The following is a 24412-nucleotide window of genomic DNA, read 5'->3' as shown; positions in this document are numbered from 1 at the left end:
GAGATGCTCTGGGGCACAAAGGGGGAGGCATAGGGGATGCACTGGGGAATAGGGGGATGGGACATCCGGGGACACACCAGGGACACCCCCCCCCCCCAGGGAAAGTGGGGGACACAAGGGGGAGCGGCTGGGGGCACAGCAGGGGGGCACTGGGGTGACACACGGACTAGGGGACCCCCATAGAGGGCTGGGGGGAGCACCCAGGGATGCACCAGGGGACACCAGGATGTCCCCAGGGCTGAGGGACCCGGAGCAGGCTGGAGGGTCCCTGGGCAGAGCAGGGCAGCCCTGGGGGCCGGGGTGCAGTGGGGAGCTGCAGTGGGTGCCGGGATGCAGTGGTGGGGTGCAGTACTGGGATGCATGGTGGATTTTGGGGTGCAGTGGTGGGTGCTGGGGTGCATTGGTGGGTGCAATGGTGGGTTTTGGGGTGTAGGGGTGGTGCTGGGGTGCAGCATGCGGCAGATGAGGGCAGTGCAGGCCGTGACGGTGCAGCGTGGCCCTTCTAGGGCAGCACAGTGCGGGAGCACAACATGGCAGAGCAGCGTCGCCATGAAGATGCTGTGAAGTGATGCGGCACCGCGGCGCAGTGAGGCACTACCACAGTGGTGACCCAGTGCGGCACTGCAGTGCCTGCACGCAACCGTGCAGCGACACCCTGCTGCGAGGCAGCGCCGCGGCATGTGGGCACGGCGTGATGTGGCGCAGGGGGACAATTGCTGGTGCGATGCAGCGCTCCGGTGCAACGATGCAGCCCGGGAGCGTGCTGACGCGATGCAGCGCTCTGGTGCAACGATGCAGCCCGGGAGCGTGCTGATGCAATGCAGCGCTCCGGTGCAACGATGCGGCCCGGGAGCGTGCTGATGCAATGCAGCGCTCCGGTGCAACGATGCAGCCCGGGAGCGTGCTGATGCAATGCAGCGCTCCGGTGCAACGATGCGGCCCGGGAGCGTGCTGATGCAATGCAGCGCTCCGGTGCAACGATGCGGCCCGGGAGCGTGCTGATGCAATGCAGCGCTCCGGTGCAACGATGCAGCCCGGGAGCGTGCTGACGCGATGCAGCGCTCTGGTGCAACAATGCAGCCCGGGAGCGTGCTGATGCAATGCAGCGCTCCGGTGCAACGATGCGGCCCGGGAGCGTGCTGATGCAATGCAGCGCTCCGGTGCAACGATGCGGCCCGGGAGCACAACGATGCGATGCAGCGCTCCGGTGCAACGATGCGGCCCGGGAGCGTGGTGATGCGATGCAGCGCTCTGGTGCAACAATGCGGCCCAGGAGCGCGGTGATGCGATGTGGCGCTCCGGTGCAACGATGCAGCCCGGGAGTGCGGTGATGCGATGCGGAGCTCTGGTGCAACAACGCGGCGCGGTAGCATTCTGATGCAATGTGGCTCGCCAGCGCAACCATACGATGCCATGGTATGACGCCACAGTGCGCTGCTGCAGCGCCGGAGCTCGGTGACGCAACGCAGCGCTGCGATGATGCAATAAAGCGGGGCGGGGCAGCGCCACCCCGCCGTGACGCCACAGCGTGGTGACGCAGCAGCGCCCTCCCTCCCAGCCGGGTCCCCTCTCCGCGCATGCGCGCGTGTGGCGGGCGGTGGCGGGCGGGGCTCAGCGGCGGGGCGTGGCCACGTGTCCCCGCCCGGCCGCCGTCGTCCCGCTCACCCCGCTGGCGCGAACCGCCCGCAGCATGGCGGGAGCTTCCCCCTCTCCCGGCGGGCGGCAGCGGCTGCGGGACGACGGGCTGCGGACCGCCACCTCCGCCGAGCAGGTGGGGGACCCCGGCCGCGGGGCGCCGCGGGGGGGGCGGGGGGCTCCTGGGGGACCCCCACCGGGGACTGACACACATGTTAGCGGGACCGCCGCGGGTGGGGGGTTGGGGGACAAGCAGACCCCCCACCCCCTTCCCTCCACCCCGCCCCGGCCGTGCCGGCGCTCCCCGGGGTGCCGGGACGGGCCCTGACCGGGTGAGAGGTGACGCTTGGTTTCCCAATCCGTGGGGTTCCCGGGGGGACACGGCGCTCGCGGGCCACCCTTTCCCACCCGTGAGGTGGTGGGACCCCCCGCTCCTCCCGCCGAAGCCCCGGAGGTGGGTTTTTTTTGGAGAGCCCTGGGGGGAGATCACCCCGGTTTAGGAGGGTGGCAGCCGCGGTGACGGGGTGCTGCGAGTTCAGCTCGAGTCTAAACCGAAGGGGAGGGTGCCACGAGTCCCGGGTTTCCCAGCGGACCCATCCCCGGTGGTCACGGGAGGAGGGAACCGACCGTGTTTTACGTGGGGGGAAGGGGGGGTCCCGGGACAAACTAAACTCCAGCTTTAAAGCATTTGGAAAGCAACGCCGTGCAGTGCTGGAGTCCTCGCCTAAGCCCAGGCACAAAGCTCCGCAGCTCCCGCTAAGCTGCTCCGTGGGCAGGCGGGACCGGGCGGCTTTCAGGCGCTTTGGTTTTCCCGAAGGCATCTGTGAGATGATGCTGCCGGTAACGGGAGCGGCCATGAGCTGGATAAACCCTTGGGATGGAGCAAGAGCCTCCCCGGTTGGGCTCAGAGCTGTGGGGCTTGGGGTGGAACCACGTTTGCGAAGGACAGAGCTTTTCAGAGCTCTCCATGGTCTTTGTTTCCCCCCTTGCGCCTCTGCGCTGTGGCCGGTGGCAGACCAAGGTGGAAGATATTGTGCAGGAGGTCTTCGACACCTACAAGACGAACCATCACGCCTCGCAGTAAGTTCCTGGGGCAGCTGGTTCCTGCCAGCTGCAGAAACTCTCGGTAACAATAAATAACCCCAACCTGCTCCAAACCGGTAACTCTGGTGGCTGCTGAGACCCACAGCAAGGGACCGTCCACTCCTGTGGGCGCTGGGGTGGGATCCTGCCCCTTCTTGCAGACACAAGCCCTGAACGCGGTGGCATCGGCTCAGGGCTCGCGTCCCCTCTCGGCCGGGCCATCCCGGCTGCCGGCGCTTTGCCTGCTGAGCTGTGCCCCGCCTGTCTTCCAGATACGTCCTGCAGCGGGAGAAGCACTTCCATTACCTGAAGAGAGGCCTCCGGCAGCTGACCGAAGCCTACGAGGTATGCGTGATGCCGGCGGTGCTGCCGGCTATCCTGCCCCAGAGCTGCCGGCTCTGCTCTGCCCTCCAGCTAGGGCGAGCCCTTCACCCCGTGGCTGCTGCCAGAGTTGTCACCGGGCATTTGCCGTCCCTGATCCATCACTGCCGGCCCCCGGGGCAGAGGCAGCGGTTCTTAGTACGCCCTCGGTCATGCTTGTACCCACAGTGATGCTCCAGAGCATCTCTCCTGCCTGTACCCTCTCCTGCGGGAGCTCTGTCTGCACCCCAAGGCCCCGCACTGCTCCCTGGCCATCCTGACTGTCCCCTCCGGTCCCCACAGTGTCTGGACGCCAGCCGCCCCTGGCTCTGCTACTGGATCCTGCACAGCTTGGAGCTGCTGGACGAGCCCATTCCCCAGTCAGTCGCCTCTGAGTAAGTGGCACCGGCGTGGCGAGAGCTGGGGCGGGGGGACACAGACACCACAACAGCAGCCTGGGGTCCCCCACCGTGGATCCGGCTGTGGCCAGAGGCCCCACGGGCCACCCGCGTGATGCCAGAGGTGGCACCTCCCGCTGTCCCCGAGTGCTGGCAGGAGCAAAGGAGCGCTTTGTCTCCCCGCAGCTGTCAATGCCGCCTATTCTTCCGGCCAGTGCCTCGTGCCCCGGTGTCTTGTGACAAATGGAGATGGGGGAGAGAGAGAGATAACCCCCGACTCTGACCTCGGGTGGGGGGGAACTGGGGGTTTAACGGGGCTGGGCTGGCCCCCGTCTAGCTGTGAGTCATGGAGCCCTGGCCGCAGAGCAGGGCGAGGAGGGGTCTTCCTTGCCTGGGTGGGAAATATCATCCCACCAGGTGCTGAGGAGCACAGAGCCTCTTCCCCACCCTCTCCCTGTCCCCCTTCCCAGCGTCTGCCAGTTCTTGAGCCGCTGCCAGAGCCCCCAGGGTGGCTTTGGTGGGGGCCCCGGCCAGCACCCCCACCTCGCCCCCACCTACGCCGCCGTCAATGCTCTCTGCATCATCGGCACAGAGGAGGCATTTGGTGTCATCGACAGGTACGGCCAGCACGCCGGCGGTGCAGGGGGGTGTCTGGCCTGCCGGTGTAGGCGTGGTGGGGGGGCAGGATGCGTGCTCCCAACCTCGCAGCCTGCTGGCTCTTGCAGGAAGAAGCTGCTGGAGTTCCTGCACTCGCTGAAGCAGCCTGATGGCTCCTTCCTCATGCACATCGGTGGCGAGGTGGACGTCAGGTGGGCTCCCGGTGTCGGGGGGGGAGCGGCTCTGCCGTGCTTCCGGCGTCTGGGTGCCGCGGCAAGGAGGCGGTGCCGCAGCTCTGAGCGCCCATCTCCCGCAGGAGCGCCTACTGCGCCGCCTCCGTGGCCTCGCTGACCAACATCCTCACGCCCATGCTCTTCGCCGGGACGGCCGAGTGGATAGCGAGGTGAGAGCCAGCGTGGGAGGGGACAGGGCACAGCCCCTCGTGTCGGTGCCATCCTGACCCCGCTGCCTGTGCAGGTGCCAGAATTGGGAGGGCGGCATCGGTGGGGTGCCGGGCATGGAGGCGCACGGCGGGTACACCTTCTGTGGCATGGCGGCCTTGGTCATCCTCAAGAAGGAACATCTGCTGAACCTCCGGAGCTTGCTGGTGAGTGGCACCGTGCCTGTGGCCCCTCGGCTCTCCTGGTACTTGCCAGGATGGCGGGGTCTCAGCCGGTCGGTGGTGCTGGGAGGGGGTCCCTGTCCCTGCACTGGCACCCATTCGTCTCCGTCCCACGCAGCGCTGGGTGACCAGCCGGCAGATGCGCTTTGAGGGCGGCTTCCAGGGCCGCTGCAACAAGCTGGTGGACGGTTGCTACTCCTTCTGGCAAGCCGGCCTCCTGCCCCTGCTCCACCGAGCCCTCCACGCCAGCGGTGAGTCAGCCACGGGTGGCTCCTATCTTCCTCTGCCTCCAGAATGGCATCTTCGGGGATGGACGAAGGTGTTTGAGCGAGGGAATGGAGCACAAAGTAACTCAGGCGTCCTCATGTCCCTGTTCTCAGGGGGCTGCTGAATTGCAGGGGGGAATTTGTGCTTCCCCATAGGCTTTTTGGCAGCAAGGCTTGACCATCCACTGGGCAAACACTTTGGTGGTTCCCTGGGGTGTGCGGGAAGGCCTTGGGGGCGGGGGGTTGCCACCTTCTCAGGGCCTCCCCCCAGGCATTTCACTGGCTTCCCCCCAAGGTGACACAGCGCTCAGCATGTCACACTGGATGTTTGACCAGTTGGCGCTGCAGGAATACATCCTCCTGTGCTGCCAGTGCCCAGCCGGGGGGCTGCTCGACAAGCCGGGCAAGTGAGTACCAGCTCGGGACAAGGGGGGTCGGGGCCTGCCTGGTGCTCCCCAGGCCACTCAGCACCCCAGTATCCACCCCCCTGCCAGGTCCCGAGATTTCTACCATACCTGCTACTGCCTGAGCGGGCTGGCCATTGCCCAGCACTTCGGCAGCGGCGACCTCCACCAAGAGGTGATCCTGGGCATCCCTGAGAACCGCCTGGTAGGTGCTGGGCATCGCTGTGAGCCACCGGGGCAGGCACGTCTGAGCTGCCCAGCCTCTGCCTGTCCTCAACAATGCCAGAAAAGGCATTAACCTCTTCTCTTTCTCTCTCGCAGCAGGCCACACACCCTGTCTACAACATCACTCCAGAAAAGGTGGCGAGAGCAGTGATGCACTTCTTGCAGCAGCCTGTGCCCAGCCTGGAGCCGGCAGCCGCTGCCAACTAAGGGTCCCGCTACCCCCGGACTGTGCGGAGCGGCCCTGCCCGGGGCTAGTGGGGAGCCGCCGTGGCATCTTGGCACGGACGGGCAGAGCGAGGTCCTCAGGGTGCTAGCAATACCAAAAACCGGCCTGCCCCATGGCCGCCAGCTCCCGCTGCCGCACCGGGCACCCTGCTGACCTTCCAGCAAGAGCCCAGCTGGCCAAGGGGGACACGGGACGTGGCGGAGCTTTTGGCATCAATAAACCAGAACTGACACCTGCCGTCTCCTGTGCGCGGGGAGGGCATGTAGCTGCCACCGTCTGGTTGCCACCGATGGGGGCCCTGGGGACGCGGAGGGCAGGAGGTGACACCGAGCTTGGGCTGCTTCTATCCCCTGCTGGGAGCTGCCCTAGTGCCACCTTCCCTCCTGCCCCAAGAACATGTGGCTAACACGGGGAAGGATAAAATAAGTTTGGGGTTTTTTTTTTATTATTTATAGTCTTATAGTAAAGGGAAGCCTTAACTTGCAAGACAACTCTGGGCAGTATGTACAACATACCTTAGATTCATGGAATGAATGGCATCAAAACAGGGATGGGGGTCACCTACGGGGCAGGGACGGGACACTAGAGTTCAGAAAATGCCACGGAGGTGGGGAAGGGCTGGGGGAAGGCGTGGGGCGAGGGAGGGAAGGAGGAGGGGGCAGGATGCACACCCAGACCACCCAGCCAGGCCCCCCTTCCCCCACCGGCTCTGGCCGTGGAGGGAGGGGTGTGGGTGCTGCCCCCCCAGCTCTTCACGGGCACTGGGGGCAGGTGGAATTGCACACGCAGTAAATAAATAGCGAGACCCCCTAGCGCTTGTGGTTGCGGGGCAGGCACAGCTCCCCGTGGGGCCTGGCCTTTTGGGGGGGGTGCGGGGGGTGCCTGGCTCCTGCACAGCCTCACCCTTCAGCTCAGGACTGCTGTGGTCCCCGGGTATAAATAGAAATGCTCATATAAAATCAGAAGGGAGAGGGGAGCGGGGGGCTCGCTAGTTTTGGGAGCGCGACGGGGACATCTCCTCGCGGCCCCACGGATCCCCCCAAGTCTGTCGGGTGCTGCGAGGCCCTGCCTGGCCGGCTCCCCCTGGGGCCGTTGCGGTTAGAGTGGGGAAAGGGCCGGGGAGGGCTGGGAAGCTGCAGTCCGAGAGCCTCTACGAGAGAAGGGAGAGAGTCCTTACGCAGCCGGCAGGCGGGTGGCCGACAGCGGGGGGCTGTGGGGGGGCCTAACTGGCCTCCATGCGCAGCTTCTTCCTGCTCTGCGGCTCGTCGGTCTCCGAGTCGGAGCTGGAGTCGGAGCCGCCGTCGAAGGCGGAGATGGTGCTGCCCTTGGGGTTGGTGTAGAGGCTGTTGTCCGTCGAAGGGTAGTTGGCCTGCAGCTGGGCGCTCGACCGGGCCTTCTCCAGCGCACGCACTGCAAGGCAGGGCCACCGCGTCACCCCCGGGACTCTGGCACCTGTGTCCCTGTCCTCTGGCACGTGTCACCCCCAGCCCTGGCTCCTGTGGGGACCCCCAGGCTCACCTTGCTGCTCCAGGAGAGCGTTCTGCCTCTTGAGGTCGTCGATATCCTGCTGGTGCGTGTGGTTTTTCCGGCGCATGTACTGGATGTACTCTGTGGCTTTGTCCAGGATTTGGGCCCGGGATGCCTGTTGCAATAGTGGGAAAAGACAGAGGCAAGATAAAGACCTAGCCCGGGGGTTACCAAGAGAGTTTAATCTGCCTCATCACACCCGCAGCACAGCTGAAAGGACTTTGCTGTTGCTCTGCTGTGCCGATATCACCAGGTGAACCAAAGCCCAGCTCTTGTCCCCACCGAGGGTCAAACTGGGACCCCTGTGGTGGGGCAGAGCCTTGCTGGCACTGGGAAGGGTGGTTTCTGGACCCCGCTGATGGTGCTTGGCTCGGGCTGAGCGTGCTGACTGCAGCCAAAACACCCGCCACAGCAGCATCCTGAAATGAGAAGCCGCCATCGCGCACAAGGATGCCAACAGCCCCACCGCCAAGCAAAGCGATGCTATCCCTGGCGGGCAGAGATGCCCCGTGGCTGAGCCTGGAAGATCCGGCTGCATGAAGTGGATTTGACCCTTCCACCTTCCCCCCAAAAAAAGCAGGCGGTGCCGGAGGCCGGGCAGCTTGGGCAGGCAGCGAGCGGGCAGGGCTGGGGTGCACAACCTGCCCCCGGGAATGCCACTCGGCAGGCCCCATGGGCAAGGAACCGCAGCTCAGCCCCACTGACGTGGCTTCCTGTCGCTGCCGTGGAAATCCCTGCCCAGTCTCGGCGCCACGGGCTGCGATCCTGGGTGGGCACGTGGCCCGGCTCCCACCACGCTCCATAAACTCACCTTCTCTCCTTGGAGGGAGGGGACGGAGTCCCGCAGGCTGTGGAAGCTGTCCTTGATGTGGTCCCTGCGCTTACGCTCCAGTGCGTTGTGATGAGCCCGTTTGTCGGCCTAAGAGGAAAGGGAGAGGGGAGCTTGAGGGGATGGTACCACGGGGGAAACCACAACCCGCTCCCCTCTCCCATGGGTGCTCCGGGATAGCCCATTGGGTCCCAGAAGCGAATGTGAAAAGCTCTGTTAGTGTTTTGGCAGCTGCCTCGCTTCGCCCAGTGGAAAGGCCAGGGCAGGAGGAGCCAGGCGTGGACCTTCATCCAAAAACCCCTGTGCTGGCAGCTCTGGGCGAGGTGCTTGGAGTCGGTGTGAGAGCTTAACCAAAGCCCAGAGGCAGTGTGGGAGCTCAGCTGAAGCAACGAGCCCTCCTTGGCTGGGCGGTGCGGAGGCTGCGATGCCTCTCGCTCTACTGTGGCAGCAGCTCGAGGGCGTGGGGAGGAGACGGCTCCTGTTGCTTTCAGTTTCCCCGGCCTCGTCAGAGCCCGCGGGCAGCTTCCTGCTGCCAGGGCAGCGCCGAGCCCCGCCGGGGCAGAGCCGGGGAACGGGGGGGCAGCACGGTGCCAAAGTAGGGGAGCACCTCACAGCCCTCTGTTCTGCACCCTCTGGGACATGGCCCCCCCAAACAACCTGACACAGATCCCCCTATCTGCCCTCTGTCAAGAGACACAACCCCACAGGCTCCCCCCCACCATATACACCCCTAAAATGTGGCTCCACACATCCCCCCTCCTAGAGGCAGCCCCCCCAGGGGAGATGGGTCTGCAAATGCCCCCAAAAAAGCCCACAAGGCCGCCCCCAAAACCCCCAAACCCCATGTCTCCCCTGCCAAATGAGATGCAGACCCCTGCCCAAGAAACATCCCCATTCTCCCCCCAAAAGCCCCATCCCCACACTCCACCTCCCCTAAAGAGCCCCAGCCCCACAGGTCGCCCCCATCACATGTCCCCTTTAAAAGCCACGGCCCCTGTGTCCCCCTAAGACCCCACCCTGCAGCTTCCCCCCAACACCCCCCTAAGTGTCCAAAGCCCCACAGGTCACCCCCCCAAACCCATGTCTCCCCCCAAGAGCCCCAGCCCCACAGGTGTCCCCCCCAAAAGACACAAACCCCAGAGGTGTCAACCCCCCCCAAGAGTCCCAGATCCACAGGTGCCCCCCTAAACATGCACCACCACCCCCAAGACCCATGGCCCCACAGGTCACTGTGTCCCCCAAAACCCAGCCCCACAGGGGTCTCCCCCAAAAGTCTCCACCCCACAGAGCCACCCTAAAGTCACAGGACCCCCAAGAGACACGGCCTCACCATGTAGGGGGGACATGGTGTCCCCCCCATGTCACAGCCGTCCCCATCCCATGTCATAGGTGTGTCCCCCCCACGTCACAGCCGTCCCCATCCCATGTCATAGGTGCGTCCCCCCCACGTCACAGGTGTCCCCCTCACCACGTCACAGCCCCCCTCCCACGTCGCAAGTGTCCCCCTCCCCACCGTCACCCCCCTCCCCCCCGCGCAGGCGCACTGCCCCGACCGCCCCTCTCGCCCCCACGTGCTCCCGGTACCGGGGACGGTAGCGACGTACCGCGGACTGAAACCTCGGCTGCTCCTCCTGAGGGAACGGGGCCGGCGGGGAGGAGGAGGGAGAGGAGGGTGGAGAGGGAGGCACCGGGAAATGGGGCCGTGAGGGGGAAGGAAGGAGAGAGAGAAACCAAACGTTACCCCCTCGCTGCCCCTTCCCTGGCGCTGCGGGCACCGGGGGGGGAGGCGAGGGGGGGGGTGTCCCGGCGGCGGGGTCCGACTCACGTCGCTCTCCACCTCGATGTCATCGTTGTCGCTCATCGCTACCGGGCGGGTGAGCCGCGGGCCGCGCCGCCACAACAACAGCCGGCAGCGCGCATGCGCCGCGCCGGCGCCGCACGTGACCGCTCACCTACCGTCTCCTTTAACCCTCTTCGGCGCGGGGGATTGTGGGTGAGCGAGTCCGCGAGGGGAGGCGCGACCGCCATTTCCTTGGGCGGGGACTACAACTCCCGGCGTGCACTGCGCCCCGCGTGGTGCACACTGGGGGCTGTAGTCCCCGCCGCTGAGGCGGTGCCAGCACCTCCTTCCCCTCATGGAGGGCGGCGCGGCCGCCACGACGCGAAGGCGGAGGACAGCAGCATCGGGCGCGGAGGTGGTAGGTGGGAGAGCTTTTATTGAGCCATAGAGGAGCAAAGGGGGGCTGGGCCTGTACCTCAGGGGGTTGCTAGGCCCGGCCTGAGGGGCTGTGGGCTTGGGTGGGGGCTGTAGGCCTGGCTTGAGGGCGTCCTGTGAAGATTTAGGCCCACTTGAAGGGGTGAGGACAGCTCCAAGGAGGGCTGTGGACCCCCGCTCAGGTTGAGAGAGCCGTGGGGCGGGGGGGGCAACATGGTTGGGGTGTCTAACCCAACTGTTCCCCATCATCTTTTGGCAGCTCGTCCCCGCTGGTGGCCTCCGCTGGGTGCTCGTCATCGTTTTCCTTGCTGCCTTCGCCCTCTGAGCCAGTCTCATCAGAGTTGTCCTCCTCCAAGTAGCGGTAACCACGCATCTTGTGGCGTGGGCGGGGGATGCGGGGCAGGCGGTATGCCATGTGCTGTGCTAGCTTGTGCTCCATCCAGAGGTAAGACCCCACTGCCACCGCCAGCGTCAGCAGCATGATGGAGAGCTTAGCCTGCAGGAGGGGAAAGCAGGGGGTCAGTGTGGACTGCGCTCCCCCTGAGCCCAGCGAGCCCTGGAGGTGATGAAGCCAGCTGGGGAGCACCACAGGGATGGCTACACACCCAGCCACGCTCACCTTCATGGGCAGCCCCGACCACAGGTAGACGGTGAAGATTGCCAGGGCCTGCCACCAGTGGTAGATGGTGAAGATGAAGTCTTGGCGTTCCTTGTCCTCGTACATCATGCCCAGGAGGACTGCGCCAGGGGAGACTGGCTGTCAGCACCCCCATCCCCTGCTGGTGTCCCCTCTTGGGACACTGTTAGCAGGACCCAGCTGCAATGGGTCGGTCCTGCTCCTTGTCTGTGGGCCCAAGGAGTTTGGGACCACCAGGTTATGGTGCCAGGGGACACAAGGAGAGGAGACGCTGGGGAGCTGAGAAGAACGTGGCCGTGCCAGCACACAAGAGGCTGCGTTGGGGACCTTTCTGGTACTCACTGCTAACGCTGGTCTTGTTGAGGGCGCTCCCTGTGCCCCAGAGCACGGCTATGGTGTAGAGCAGAGGTGCCTGGACCAGGTGCCGGGGCTCGGGTGCCCAGCAGAAAAGAGTCACCAGGAGGGCAGCATGGATGAGGGCTCCGGCCAGCAGCGGGATCTGCCGCTGCAGGCGCAGCATGCAGAGGGCCAGGCTGGAGCAGGCCGAGGCGGAGAAGCCGTAGGCCATGAGGAGGTATGCCAGCTTCTCCAGCCCTAGGGCACACACGCCGTAGTTCTGCAGCAAGGACAGGCTCAGTGTCACCCAGCCAGGGCTGTGCCCGCTCTGTCAATCCCTGCCCTGTCCCCAAGCCCTACCAGGGAGAAACCAGTGCAGACGAAGAGCACCTCGAAGCCACTGTAGATGAACGAGGGGAAGAGGTGGCGCAAGCGGTAGTCCCGCATGTGCTTGAAGGGCAGCTGGAATATGTTCCCCCAGCCAATGCTGCGCAGGTCGATCTCCTCCGTGGGCCGATACGCCGAGCCACAGAGCACCAGGACCTGCCACGCAGCCGTGGGTGAGGCACTGCCGCCGTGCCCATGGTATCCTGTCCCCTGCCCGCCTCGGCACTCACCACCAGCATGGCGAGGAAGGCGGCTGCCATCAGGGCGCTCTCCACAACAATGAGGTTGATGCTGCGGGGCAGGCTCTGCAGCACTGTCTTGTTGAAACCGGGCAGCATGCCGTGGCTCAGGGTCCCTGCCGGGAGGGGCACACGCCACAGCTCAGCCCCAGCTGGGGAGGCCCCTGTGCTGCCGCACCATCCCACACCCCTGTGCTGTCCCACGCCCGCGTGCTCACCGCAGTGCTTGACCCCGAAGAGCGTGTGGTTGAGCTGGTAGAGGTAGTTGTTGAGGAAGAAGAGCATGGGCATCTGAGCACAGACGAAGCTCAGCTACAAGACGTAGAGCAAGGGGAGTTCAGCGCTGGGCTGCCTGGTGTGACCCCCTGCCCATGCCGCACACCCCGCCAGCTCTCACGTGGAAACAGACGTAGAAGATGGTCTGGAAGACAATGATGTAGGCGTTGCAGGCGCCCCGCGGCACCCGCTGCTGCTCCTGCACATGTTCCTCCTTGTAGTTGACATACTCGTAGTACTTCTGGGCCATCCTGCATGGCACAGCGGGTCAGCTGGTGCCCTTCGGACCCCCCTGTGTCCCGTCCCGTGTCCCCTGCAGCCTACCGCGTGATGTAGTTGCCCATGGAGGCCCAGAGGGGCACGATGGCCACCCCGATGGCCACAGCAGAGGGTACCAGTGTGTAGTAGCGCTCCCAGTAGTTGCTGGAGACGAAGAGGGCGTAGATCCCCACTGCCAGGAACATGGCCCACTTGGTGCCGAAAAACCTGCCAGGGGCAAGGAGGGGGAAGTGTGGGTGCCCGTGCCGGCGTGCCGGCGGGGAGCGCGGGCGATGCCGTACCTGATGAGGACGGGCGTGTAGAGCAGCGCCGCGACGGGGGTGATGTTGATGCCCATCAGCACCTTGCGGTCGATGTCCTCCAGCTGTATGTTGCTGTACTTCACCTCCCGGTAGGTCTCGTCATAGTGCAGGATCAGCTGCATCTGCAGGAGGCCTGGGGGGGTGTCCAGTGGCTGTCACCTCCCGCCCTGTGTCCCCCACATGGTGGCAGGGGGTCTCTGAGGAGGGGCAGGGCCGTACCCAGGTAGACGCCGTAGGTGAGCATGCCGGCCAGGCTGGCGGCCAGCACATTCTTGACCACGCCGAGGCGTTTGCGGCGGAAATACTTCTGCTCCTCCTCCTCCTCATTGTAGTCGGGGTGAGCACCCACAAAATCGTCCAGCTGCGGGTGAACCTGGCTGTCAGCCCTGGGGACGGCCACTGTGGGGACGGCCCCCTGCGGGTCCCCCCCAGTCTCACCTGCACCTCCATCCCCTCGGTGTCCAGCCCGTCACCCACTGTCTTGGCCGCATCCTGGTAGCAGCTGGGGTCCTTCTCCATCACTGCCTCTTGTCGGGCGGCCTGGATGGTGTCAGGGGTGGGGGGGACCCTGTTGGCACCCCCAGACCCTGCAACCATGTGTCTCGTACCCCCAGAGCTGCACCCATGGGCCCAGCAGCCCCAGACCCTGCACCCATGTGCTTTGCACCCCTGTGTCCTGCACCCCTACACCATGCACCCTTGTGCCCTGCACCCCCAGACCCTGCACCCCAGCCCAGTGCCCCCCAACACCGGTACCGGGGGCCGAAGCCGCGTGGGGCGGGGCAGGCACTGCTTCCTCCTTTGGTCGGGGCGGGCGGGACAGGGCCTTTAAAGGGGCCGCTCCCGCACACCCCCCCCAGGACCCCGCACCCCCCGGCCCGGCACCCCCCATGTCCCACACCCCCGGCCCCGGCCCACCTGCGCTGCCGCCGCCTCCAGCCTGTACCCCCTGTGCCCCCCACGTGCGCCCATCCTCAGCACCCTGACCCCTCCCCGAACAGCACCCCTCACACCCCAACCTGCAAAGTACCCTGACCCACCCCAAACAGCACCCATCCCCCTGCAACGTGTGCAGCACCCTGACCCCCCGCACAGCACCCATTGCATCCCCTGCCTTGCACAGCACCCATTGCATCCCCTGCCTTGCACAGCACCCACCCCAACCCGCACAGCCCCTATCCCTCCCCCTGCGCAGCACCCCACTCCCCAGCACCCCTGTGTCTTCCCCCCAGCACCCCCATGGCTCCCACCAGGCCCTGGAGTGGGTGCTGCCTTCTCGGGGTGGCCTGTGGCGCCGGGTGCCTGCTGTGCCCTGGGCCCTGCCACTCTCGCTTCCCCTTCCCGGCGCGGGTGATGTGGCAGGGTGCCTGGGTAGGGGGTACACCTTGGTTTGGGGGTGTGGGGCTGGTTGGGGGGGGCATACGCCTTTCCCCACGTCACCCAAACCCCGGGGCCAGGAGGGCACCCAGGCGTGTGGTGAAGCCGGGGTGCCCGCGATGCCGGCGTGCCCGCAGCTGTGCGGTGCCGGTGCCTCAGGGCAAGGTGGGGAGGGTGAAATCTCCGTCATGGGCAGCCGGGGCAGGACCTGGCCCAGCCGGTAGCGGAGGATTCTTGAGATGCGGTGGAGGAGCAGCCAGCGCCATGTGGGGAGGGTGCTGAGGCCGTGGCTTCTGCGGGATGGGATTGGGGGGGGGACGGACATGGCGAGGGCCAGCCCTGGGAAGGTGGTGCAGGATGTGGCCCTGGGGGCTGCAAGGGAGCAACACCCACCCTAAGGCCCCCTTCACCCCACATACAGGCAAGAGGAGCCACCCTGGAGTGCCAGGGGGAAAGGGCCTTTCCCAGGGGTGTGGATCGGTGGTCCCGAACCTGAGTGATGGTGAGCAGAGAGGAAGGATGTAGGTGCAACCCCCCCAGGTCTGCAGCCACCTCCACTTGGGCTCTAGTGGTTCCGACAGAGAGCCAGTCCCCTGGTTTTCCCCGTCCCTGGGGACTGTGCAGAGCATCTGCTCCCCGGACACATCCCAGATTGGGATGGGGGACCCTGGTACTCCCCACCAGCCTGTCCTGGGTACTGATCCACTGCTGTCCCTTGGGGGTCTCCCTAGCGGACATGTAGCATCCTCCATGGAGGCAGGGGCTGCTCGGGGATGGTTGTGCTCTCCTCGAAGCTAGGGCTGACTCCTGGGGTTGCCCCAGGCATCATGGCTAAGCTCACGGTGCCTATTTGGGGTGCTGCTGTGGGGGGAGACCATTCCCCCTTCACTGGGGGGCTGCTGCAGGTCCCCGGGGGAGTATGGCCGCAGGAGCTGGTGGCGGGGCTCGTGGGGCAGGGCTGCTGCCCTTCCTGTTTACGAAGTGGGGGGTAATTAGGGCCGGGCAGGGGAGCGGGCGTGCGGTGGAGGGGAGGTGAGGGCTGCGGTGCTGGGTGGGAAGAACCGGTGCTGGCAGGCAGGACCGGGTGCAGTGTAAGCTGAGGGCTCAGCCAGCAGGCACTGGAGTGGGAGTGAGCAGCCCTGTGGATAGACAAGGGACCCTTGGGGTCCATCAGGGGTGTCTGTGTGGTCCCCATGGGTCACGGTGGTCCCAGGGAGCAGGGTGATGGGTGTCTATGGGGTCCCTGTGGGTCAGGGTGGTCCTGGGGAGCAGCGTGAGGAGTATCTGTGGGATCCTAATGGGTCAAGGTTCATGGTGGTGGTTTGGTGGCCATGGGAGTTCCCCAGTGCCCCCGCCCCATGGGGAAGGCCCCACCCCATCCCATCCCACCCCATCCCATCCCATCCCATCCCATTCCTTGTCTCCATTGCCAGCCCCATGGAGGCGGGGCACAATCCTGCCCGCCCCTGGCCATGGGGCCCGGCCACCAGCCCCGCAGCATTTAGGAGGGGCACCCTGACCCTTGGCACTGTCAGTCCGGCTTCGCGCTCTTCTCATCACCACTCAGCCCCTCAGGTAGGTACCTCAGGGCCTGGACCCCACTGCGTGGCACTCGATTGGCCCCACGGCTGGGCTTCTCCAGCCCCACGCAGGTGGAGGCTGTGGGGTGCTGGGCACCCTGCTGGGTGGGTTACTTCGAGGGTGGGTGCATTGGGCATGGAGAGAGGCAGGAGGGGCAGATGTGGGGCTGTGGCTCTGCCCCGCAGCTGTGGGCATGTCTTTGGGTGCTGGTGGAGTGACGTTGTGCCCAAAGGTGGGCTGGGCTGTGGCCCCACACCAGGGTTCTTGAGGATCCCCAGGGGTCAGCCTGGGATGCTGCCCCACACTGGGGTCCTCAGGGATCTCAGTGGGGCAGCCTGTGAAGCTGCCCTGCATTGGGGCCTCTGGGGATCCACACTGGGGTCCCTGAGGACCCCACATCAGCAGGGCAGCCCAGACAGGTCCGTTGCCAGAGGCTGGCGGCCGTCTGTCCTGGAGCACGGGGAGGGCCTGGGAATCCCAGGCATCCCCCGCCAGGCGCACCAGGGCCTCTGGCAGCCGCGCCGGGCTGAGTCACCCTGCAGCCGGGAGAGCCTCGAGCTTGGGCACGGGTGTCTTGCTGCGGGGTGACTCCTCTTGGGACTGAGCCGGCATCTCTGGCAATTCCAGCTCTGACATAACCCATCCTGTGTCTCTCTCCAGGGCCACCACGCTCTCCAGGGAGACCGGCAGCTCTGTCCAACAGCTCGGCATGCACCAGCCCCTCGAGCCCCCTGGGCAGCAGCTCCCGGGCCACAGCACATGTGGCGCTGTGGGCAGCGATGCCGGGAAAGCCGCTGGGTGCAGTGCAGGCAGTGGGTGCAGCGGAGGCATTGGGAAGGGGCCAGTGATCTGCAGCACCGTATGGTAAGAGCAAGGGGCTGGGGGCATGTGGCTGGGGGCAGAGGGGAGAGGGGATGGTTGGGGTGAAGTGGGCAGAGGGTGCTGTGGCAGTGCTGGGGTCCCTGGGCTAGTGCTGATGAAGGATGCTGGGGGACAAGTTTGGGGGTCCACAGGCTACCATACACCAGTGTGGCCCAAGGGAGGGGACAAGGGAGTGCTGGGAATGGTGCTGTTTAGGGGGCACAAGAAGCCCTTGCTCCCAGCAGCAAGGTGAAGATCCAGGTGTCCAGGCTCCCTGAGCTCTCCCTGGGGACTCTGGGGCTCCAGTTTGATGCTGGGCTGGGGTGAAGCAGAGCTGGGGTGACGTGGAGCTCCTCTCCCCCATCACCCGGAGCGTGAGGGACTGGGACAGGGCTGGGGTCCCTCTGACATCCCCATCTCTGCAGCGGGAACCCCTACGCAGGGCTGGTGAGCCACCTGCGGGCAGCCTGGCTCTCGGGGAAGACGCGGCCCATGGAGTACCGCGTGGCCCAGCTGGAGGCCCTGGGACGCTTCTTGGATGAGAAGAAGCAGGACATCCTGGAGGCCACTGCCTTGGACATGGGCAAGGTGAGAGGATGATGGGTCCTGGCCACCAGAGTCACGTTTCAGGGTCTCTGCATGCCGCTTTGGGTTGTGCATCCTCCTGGGTGCAGGTGTGGGGCTCTGGGCATGGCGGTCCTCTCATCAGGGTCCTGCACCCCCCTTGATGTGCTCCAGGGTTGGTGTGGCACACCCGTAGTTGCTGGGTCCCTGCAGAGCTCTCCACAGCTGGGGTTAGCCACAGCACACGTAGGGACTACGCCGCCGGGCAGGCTCAATGCTGCTGACCCCGTCCCCAGTGCACCTAAACCAGGCAAAACCCCTGTTGGCCGATGCGAGGTGAGAACCTCTGCGTTACCGAGCTTCACCTACCGCATCTGCCCCACTCATCGAGTCCCTGGTGGCTTCATGCACCCTCCACAGAGGATGATGTCCTGTGGTGCTCCTCGCCAGCCTGGTCGCACCCAGGATTACCGGCGTTATGCAACACGCTGGCCTTGCACATTCCTCCTAGGGCTGCTCAGGGCCGGGGCAGCTCGCTGGCCTCGCAGTGACTGGCTTTGCTGGCACAGCGCTGAGCCATGTGGTGGCCAAGGTGGGGACGTGGATGTGGCTCTGGGTATTGCGGCACGCTGGGAGCTCCTGGACAGTCTGTCAAGGAAGCAGGACCATCCCTGCTGTGGCTGTGTCTAGCAGTCTCAGCTCATCTCTTCTCTGTTGGTTCCTTCAGGACCCTATTCTCCCCCTTTTTCCCTTCCTGACGTGTGCTGCAGCCCAGCAGAGCACCTCACACTGTAGTCGTGTGGCATTAGGAAACGTTTTCGGAGGGATGGCTTGCCCTGGCGCAGCATAACTGGTCTTATCTGGTAGTGGTAGCACTCGGACCCAAAGGACTTGTGTCTGTGGGCGTTTCAGCGCGGTGGCCGTGCCCTCAGACAAGGGTTTCAACATCAACGGGCTTGTAATTACCTTGTTTGTTTGAGGTGAGGGCCCTCTCCTTCAGCCAGGGGTTGATAGGCATCAGTGCTAGAAGTGCGTCCTTCATGTCTCCTAATTGTATGTAATTAGAGCCGGTTGTCTAGTAATATGCTTGTTATGCAGTCGGGCCTTCATAGTTAGATGGACAATTCATCTGGTCTTACGTATCTGAGGTGGGTACCTGGCCTCCAGGGATGCCGGTTTCTCTCCACTGATGATTGAAGGAACTTGGATGACCTCAGCCTTAATGTCCCATCTTACGACCTCCATGTTCCATCGAAACCCTCAATGGCCTATCTTCACCAGCAATTTCCTCATCCTCCTAGTGATGCAACTGTGAGCGCGGGCTGAGAGTGGCCCCATTGCTTCACTGGACACCTGATGTGCCTGCTGAGCCCTCACGTCTCGGAGCAGCTCGGCCTCCTGGCAGCAGCACGTGTGCAGGCGCTTGACCGTCTTTGAGGACCTGAAGGTTTCTTGAGTGGGTCTCGGCGGTGGAGCATGAGAGGCTGCTCCATGGGAGTCAGCAACCAAACTTTCCAACCCCAAAGTGATGTTTTGCCGCAGCTATGGAAGAAGGCTCCCACCCAGGGATGCTTTTGAGTTGGAAGAGTCCAAAGGACGTGTGGTGGAGGGTGTCAGGCAGCTCTGCCCACCGCGCTTTGCAAACATGGCTTCACAGCGCAGGAGCTTGGCTCCTCCTGCTCCCCAGAGTGACGGAGGGGCTTTACTGAGCCTGCTGAGTTATCTTCTCGTGCCTTCACACATCTCCTACAAAGCGTGGTCCTGAGCTGTGCCTCACGGCTGTGGTTACAGCAGCGGAGAGGACCCACCATGTGCAGGAAAGACCTCATCAGCCCCTGTGATCCCAGCTCTGACGTCCCACCACCGCTCCCGAGTCACTGTCCTTTTAGTCATTGCCTGTTGAGATGGTCTATCTTGGAGAAACCTGCTGGGTTTGATTAATTCCCTGACTGGGACATCTCACCTGACCTGCCGTTCCCAGCTGCATGCCGGCTCAGTGCAGGAGCCCCAGGAGCTACAGGGGGTTTCTGCAGGACGGGAGTCTGGTGGCGTCCAGCCGAGCTCCATCATGAGGCGTTTAATTAAGTGGTTGCTCTTCTTATTATTTCTTTTTGAACAAAGCAAGGTTTTAAGTTCAGCTTTTGCGCACGGGCTGTGGGAGGGAGCCTGGGGCTTTGCTTCCAGCTCATCTGCCCCAGTGGTTGGGACACAAACGCGCCAGCGCAAAAGCACTGTCCCATTCCAGGTCAGCGGCACGGAGCTGCCTCTGACACCGGTACCAGCTTTTCTGTAGCTCCTGGAGCTCTGGTGACATTCCTTGGTCACCCCTTGGTTTAGGACTGTTGCCAGGAGAGCAACAGGTGCTGAGCTCGTGAGGCTGTTAAATATTGTGAAGATGTTAAATATTGGATTTTTCCTCTGGCCAATTTTAATAAAATTGGAGGGATTGTGATATTCCCTGGAGGTTGTGGGAGGTGATAACACCTTCTGCTTAATACCTCCTTTTTAATACCTTCTGCTTAGTACCTTCTGCTTAATAGCTTCTGCTCTTCATGGGCAGGAGAGTGGGGAGATGTCTCCTACAGGTGGGGAGGAGATGGGGTCAGTGTTGGGTGATGCTTGTGTGATGTCTGTCGCCAGCCGTCCTTCGAGGCTTACTTCACTGAGATCCTCCTCTGCAAGAATGAGCTCAACAATACACTGAACAACCTGTGCCACTGGATGAAGGATGAGTACGTGGACAAGAATCTGGTAAGGCAGAAGCTTTGGGCTGACCTAGGAAGGGAGGAGGGGGAGATGAATTGCGGGTGGCAAGGGGCAGAGTGGGATGGGGAGGGGAGTGCAGCGTGCTGGGCTGAGGCAGGGTGGGGGGCGGTGGGAACGGTGCTGAGATCGTGGCCTTTCCCACAGGTGACACAGCTGGACTCGGCCTTCATCCGCAAGGACCCGTACGGGGTGGTGCTCATCATCGCGCCCTGGAACTACCCCATCCACCTCTTCCTGGTGCCCCTCATCGGGGCCATCGCTGCCGGTGAGCCAAGCCTGTCCCCTGGCCCGGAGGATCCAGGCAGTGCCGGGCACTGGTGAGGGGGCCTGTCTAGTGGACTTGTCCCCTGGCTGTCACTGTGTCACCGCTCTGATGTCCTGTCAATCCCCCCACAGGTAACTGTGTCGTCATCAAACCCTCGGAGACAGCCAAGAACACCGAGAGGCTTGTCGCTGAAATGCTGAGCTGCTACCTGGACAATGTAAGAAGCTCTCCCTGTCCTTGTCCCTGCCCCAGAGCCTTGGTATTCCCGACCCTGCCTTGCACACACCAGCACCACCCCACCCCTGGTTTCGGGTGCTGCCATACCTCCTTCCTCCACACTCAGCTCACGTCCACATGCCCAGCAGCCTGGGATGCTGCTGGCGGGGACGGGGAGAGGGTGGCCTGGGCAGATGGTGGCAGAGGTGGACCCTTCCTCGTACGTTGCAGGACTGCTTTGCCGTGGTGACCGCCGGCATGCAGGAGACCACCAGGCTGCTGGAGAACAAGTTCGACTACATCTTCTACACCGGTACGTCCTGCGGGGCAGAACAGAGCCCTGCCGGGTCTCTGTGCGACGAGGAAGAGGGGCTCCCTCTGGACACCCCGCCGTGGCTTACCCTGCCCGTCAGTGCGAGGCGGTGGGCAGCCTGCCTGCAAGCACGAGGCCCCTGCCCTGCCCTCTGAGAAGGCAGGGCTTGTGTTGGGGATCTGGTGGAGGATCTGCGATGTGTGTATCTGAGGGTCTGGTGGGACTTGGTGCTCTTCCCCTGGACCTGGCTCCCCAGAGTGCCACATCCCAGAGCTGTGCTGTAGCGTGGTGGGATTCCTGCCATGACGCATCTCTTCCTTGCCCACAGGCAGCCCCTCCGTGGGGAGGATGGTAATGGCAGCTGCTGCCAAGCACCTGACGCCTGTGACGCTGGAGCTGGGGGGCAAGAACCCCTGCTACGTGTCCGACACCTGCGATGTGCAGAACGTGGCCCGGCGGGTGGCCTGGGGCCGCTTCTTCAACGCGGGGCAGACCTGCATCGCGCCCGACTACGTGCTGTGCAGCTTGGAGATGCAGGAGAAGCTGATGCCCGCCCTGCGTGAGGCCATCACTGAGTTTTTTGGCCCCAACCCAAGGGAATCCCCCGACTTTGGCCGCATTGTGGGGGACAAGCAGTTCCGCCGCATCCGGGCGCTGCTGTGCAGCGGGCGCGTGGCCATCGGAGGACAGACGGACGAGAAGGAGCGTTACATTGGTGAGGGCTTGGGGCCTGGGGCTTGTGGGGCCACCCATGCCTGTGCACTGAGTGATGCATTGCCGTAACCCTCCTCTGCAGCTCCCACGGTGCTGGCGGACGTGCTGCCCTCCGATCCTGCCATGCAGGAGGAGATCTTCGGGCCCATCCTGCCCATCGTTGTTGTGGCCAACATGGATGAAGCCATTGACTTTATCAACACGCGGCCGCGACCGTTGGCCATCTACGCCTTCTCCTGTGACAGCAAGGTGCGTGTGGTCCACGGACCAGAAAGGGGGGTGAGGGAAACGGGGCAGAGAGGTGAGTGCCCACCTTGCCAGCGCCCCGGGACGTGCCCTGAAAAGTCTTTTGAGCCTAGCTGCTCTGGGCACACGGGGCTGATGGATGAGTTGGGTGATGTTTGACAAGCTCTGCCTGTGGAGCCAGGGTGCAAGACCCATGCCCACCTTCTCTGCTTCCCTCCCAGGTGGTCAACCAGGTCCTGGAGCGGACAAGCAGTGGTGGCTTCTGCGGCAACGACACCCTGATGCACGTGACGTTGACCTCGCTGCCCTTCGGGGGGATCGGTAGGTCCAAATCCCCCAATGTGCCTATCCCGGTGCCTGAGCCGTGCTGAGGAAGGGTCCTGAGGGCTCAGTGCTCTGTGGGGAAATCCTTCTGCACCAGATAGGACCGACCCCAAGCCCTTGGCTTCACTGCGCCAGGGCTGAGCTCTTGGGCTTCGCAGCCCTGTTTCTGCTGAACGCGCCTGGAGCACTGAGAGGTTCCTCCTCTCCGTGTTCGCTGTCCCAAGCACAGCGTTCCCTGTGTTTGTGGAAATATTTCATATAAAACGGAGAAGTTTGTACCAATTGGGTGTTCCCTTGGTATTTCTGAGCAGCATGGGCACCGTGAGTGGATTTTATGCCAGGGTTGAGTTCCTGCCCTGCGCAGGCTTACCTGGGACCTCCTCAAGTGCTGCTTCCTTTGGTCTGTCCGTCACGCTGCTCCCATCCGGGAGCACATCTGAGGCATTGTGCTTCCGGGGTAGTTGCGCTTCCTCCTGCGGACAGAGCGGTGTGGGATAGGAGCCCTTAGCGTCACTCAGGAGCAGGCTGGTACATTCGTTCTGCCTTTTAGGACTAAACAGTAGGAGCAAAATCCTTATACATGTCTGGGAAACCTGCTTATGGTAACTCGGAGATCCTCCTCAGCAAAGAGGAAGAGTTCCTGCTCTCCAGGGGCAACAACAATTGTTTTCTCGGGTGAAAAGTGAGGTCTGCTCAGCCGTGGGCCCTGGTTGTAGCATCGTCCAGGGAGGAGCACAGGCATACAGGAAGCCTCTGATGATGTTTCCCCAGAATACCTTGCCAGTCTCCTGGTCTCTTCCCCAGAATATTCTCTGGGGAAAATATCTGCTGCCCATGCTCAGCATCTCTGTCGGGGCCAGCAGCTGATTCAGACATGATGGGACACTGTGACAGCAAAGCACAATTAATTCCTCGGCTGACTGTGGCTCAGGGAACAATTTTTGGTGGTTCCCACACCGTAACTTATCTTTATGGAAATGATTCAGACAAACTGCCTCAAATTACGAGGTGAAGCCATTTTATAGCAGCCTGGTCAGGTGAAGTCATCGGGGTAAGATGGCATTCGCCAAAGCTTCCACGGTAGCTCGGATGTGAAGTCATTGGGCTATTAACCGCGACGTGCAACCTCAAGCTTAAACCAGCCACAGGAATCAGGGGAACCGGTGCTGCTAGGTGTGGCTTCTATTTTTAAGAGCTTCAGGGAGAAGCTGACCTCTGTAGGGGCCACGCTGGTAGCTCCTAACCATGGGTAGGTGTGGGAAAACGTCGTAGAGATTGTAGAGGGAAATTGAAGCACGCAGCAAAGCTTCTGCAGATAAGGGTAGGCCAGTAAAAATGATGGACTTGGACCTCCAAACAGTGGGGAGCCACAGGAGGATTTGCTGGGCTGAGTAGCTGGAAAAGGTGCAAGGAAGGGTGAGATCTCCTCCACCGGGACTGCATTGCTCAGCAGCGGGAGCATTTGCATGAGAAAAGCCTGTAAAATTTTCCTTGTGTTGACCATGCTCGGAGTGGGCAGAGGCAGAGTCCCGGAGCAAGTCTGCACCTGTGCTGTGTGTTACAGGAAACAGCGGCTTGGGGAAATACCATGGCAAGTTCTCTTTTGACACCTTCACCCACCACCGCGGCTGCCTGCATCGCAACATGGGCCTGGAGGCCCTCAACACCCTGCGCTACCCGCCCTACAGCCAGCAGAAGCTGGGGCTGTTGACAACCACCTTCGAGATCAAGCGCAAGGGCATGTGCACCCTGCTCTGAGAGCTGCCCCACACCGCTCATGGACTGGGAGGGGGGGGACACTTCTGGCTGGCTCCCCCCGGGGAGCAGAACCGCCCTCCTCCACCCGCACAGCACCAGTCCCCTGTTCCCTCGCCACGTCCTTTGCCCAATGCCTGCCGGACGGCAGAGGTGAACATCTCCTGCACCCTCGCTCCTCCCCAGCTGCCTCTGCTCCGGACCGTTTGCCAGGACACATGTGAAATGGCAGAAAGTTCTTTCTTCTCACCCCGTGCTTCTCTCCCCAGCAGAGGAACGGCCCCTGCGAGGCTGAGGAGCAGCAGTTAGCCCCGTCTCCCGTTAGACGGACCTTTCTTCTGGATGAACCTCGCTCTCCTTCCTCTCAGTGCCGGCTGTTGCTTTTTCCTCCGTGTAACCCTGCCTGTAGTAAAGATTTTGCATTGAGCTCTCCTGCCTGGCCTTGCTTCATGCCTCCGTCACCTGGCTTGGGGGGTGCAGGGCAGGAATCCAGCCGCTGAGCTCCCGGGGGGTGGGTGCCCAGACCCCCAACATCCCCGTCCATCACACTGACACCCTCAGCCACGCCATCGCACCCCGCTGGGGTT

At 63.4% G+C, this 24412-nt stretch overlaps 3 protein-coding genes and 1 pseudogene across 7 annotated transcripts; 2 read left to right on the top strand and 2 right to left on the bottom strand.

Annotated features, from left to right (window-relative positions):
- The first annotated feature begins 1601 nt into the window (after positions 1-1601).
- Positions 1602-6048, top strand: FNTB (farnesyltransferase, CAAX box, subunit beta). The gene is made up of 12 exons (XM_075095192.1): positions 1602-1771; positions 2651-2715; positions 2991-3063; positions 3382-3473; positions 3947-4093; positions 4202-4285; positions 4390-4476; positions 4551-4680; positions 4814-4946; positions 5257-5368; positions 5456-5570; positions 5687-6048. The coding sequence occupies exons 1-12, from the start codon at positions 1691-1693 to the stop codon at positions 5795-5797; spliced, it is 1230 nt and encodes a 409-aa protein (XP_074951293.1). The 5' UTR covers positions 1602-1690; the 3' UTR covers positions 5798-6048.
- Positions 6049-6247: 199 nt separating this feature from the next.
- MAX (MYC associated factor X) lies at positions 6248-10134 on the bottom strand. Of its 2 annotated transcripts, none has more exons than XM_075095212.1 (5): positions 9998-10134; positions 9777-9803; positions 8156-8262; positions 7335-7465; positions 6248-7226 (listed from the first exon to the last, which is right to left on the bottom strand). In XM_075095212.1, exons 1-5 carry the CDS (start codon positions 10031-10033, stop codon positions 7039-7041), a joined length of 489 nt encoding a protein of 162 aa, XP_074951313.1. In that variant the 5' UTR covers positions 10034-10134; the 3' UTR covers positions 6248-7038. The 2 variants fall into 2 exon arrangements, with proteins under 2 accessions (XP_074951313.1, XP_074951314.1); XM_075095213.1 differs by having other exon boundaries at positions 7335-7458; positions 8155-8262; positions 9998-10133.
- A 234-nt stretch (positions 10135-10368) lies between these two features.
- On the bottom strand, positions 10369-14168 carry UNC93B1 (unc-93B1 regulator of TLR signaling). 4 transcript variants are annotated; one of them, XM_075095116.1, is made up of 12 exons: positions 14094-14168; positions 13282-13383; positions 13063-13204; positions 12823-12976; positions 12587-12748; positions 12384-12513; positions 12205-12298; positions 11978-12102; positions 11721-11903; positions 11367-11640; positions 11007-11125; positions 10369-10883 (listed from the first exon to the last, which is right to left on the bottom strand). In XM_075095116.1, the coding sequence occupies exons 2-12, from the start codon at positions 13360-13362 to the stop codon at positions 10614-10616; spliced, it is 1734 nt and encodes a 577-aa protein (XP_074951217.1). In that variant the 5' UTR covers positions 13363-13383; positions 14094-14168; the 3' UTR covers positions 10369-10613. The 4 variants fall into 4 exon arrangements, with proteins under 4 accessions (XP_074951217.1, XP_074951215.1, XP_074951216.1 ...); XM_075095114.1 differs by lacking the exon at positions 14094-14168 and adding an exon at positions 13600-13654; XM_075095115.1 differs by lacking the exon at positions 14094-14168 and adding an exon at positions 13600-13644 and having other exon boundaries at positions 13282-13411.
- A 1149-nt stretch (positions 14169-15317) lies between these two features.
- LOC142058040 (aldehyde dehydrogenase family 3 member B1-like) lies at positions 15318-24246 on the top strand (annotated as a pseudogene).
- The last annotated feature ends 166 nt before the right edge of the window (positions 24247-24412 follow it).

This window comes from Phalacrocorax aristotelis, chromosome 5, assembly GCF_949628215.1.
Source record: "Phalacrocorax aristotelis chromosome 5, bGulAri2.1, whole genome shotgun sequence".
In the NCBI taxonomy this organism is placed as follows: domain Eukaryota; kingdom Metazoa; phylum Chordata; class Aves; order Suliformes; family Phalacrocoracidae; genus Phalacrocorax; species Phalacrocorax aristotelis.
Note: the sequence above shows the minus strand (reverse complement) of the source record. Positions and strands in the feature narration are given on the sequence as shown.

Bases quoted from the DNA above. Each gene is read 5' to 3' on its own strand.
- FNTB (XM_075095192.1), top strand. From the start codon at position 1,691: ATGGCGGGAGCTTCCCCCTCTCCCGGCGGGCGGCAGCGGCTGCGGGAC. The intron at 4,477-4,550 runs GTGAGAGCCAGC...CTGCCTGTGCAG, and splicing joins ACGGCCGAGTGGATAGCGAG to GTGCCAGAATTGGGAGGGCG. The intron at 5,369-5,455 runs GTGAGTACCAGC...CCCCCCTGCCAG, and splicing joins CTGCTCGACAAGCCGGGCAA to GTCCCGAGATTTCTACCATA.
- MAX (XM_075095212.1), bottom strand. From the start codon at position 10,033: ATGAGCGACAACGATGACATCGAGGTGGAGAGCGAC. The intron at 9,804-9,997 runs GTGAGTCGGACC...CCGTTCCCTCAG, and splicing joins ACATCGAGGTGGAGAGCGAC to GAGGAGCAGCCGAGGTTTCA. The intron at 8,263-9,776 runs GTACGTCGCTAC...CTTTCCTCTTAG, and splicing joins AGCCGAGGTTTCAGTCCGCG to GCCGACAAACGGGCTCATCA.
- UNC93B1 (XM_075095113.1), bottom strand. From the start codon at position 13,440: ATGGTTGCAGGGTCTGGGGGTGCCAACAGGGTCCCCCCCACCCCTGAC. The intron at 13,205-13,281 runs GTGAGACTGGGG...GTTCACCCGCAG, and splicing joins CCGAGGGGATGGAGGTGCAG to CTGGACGATTTTGTGGGTGC. The intron at 12,749-12,822 runs GTACGGCATCGC...TGCCCCTGGCAG, and splicing joins TACACGCCCGTCCTCATCAG to GTTTTTCGGCACCAAGTGGG.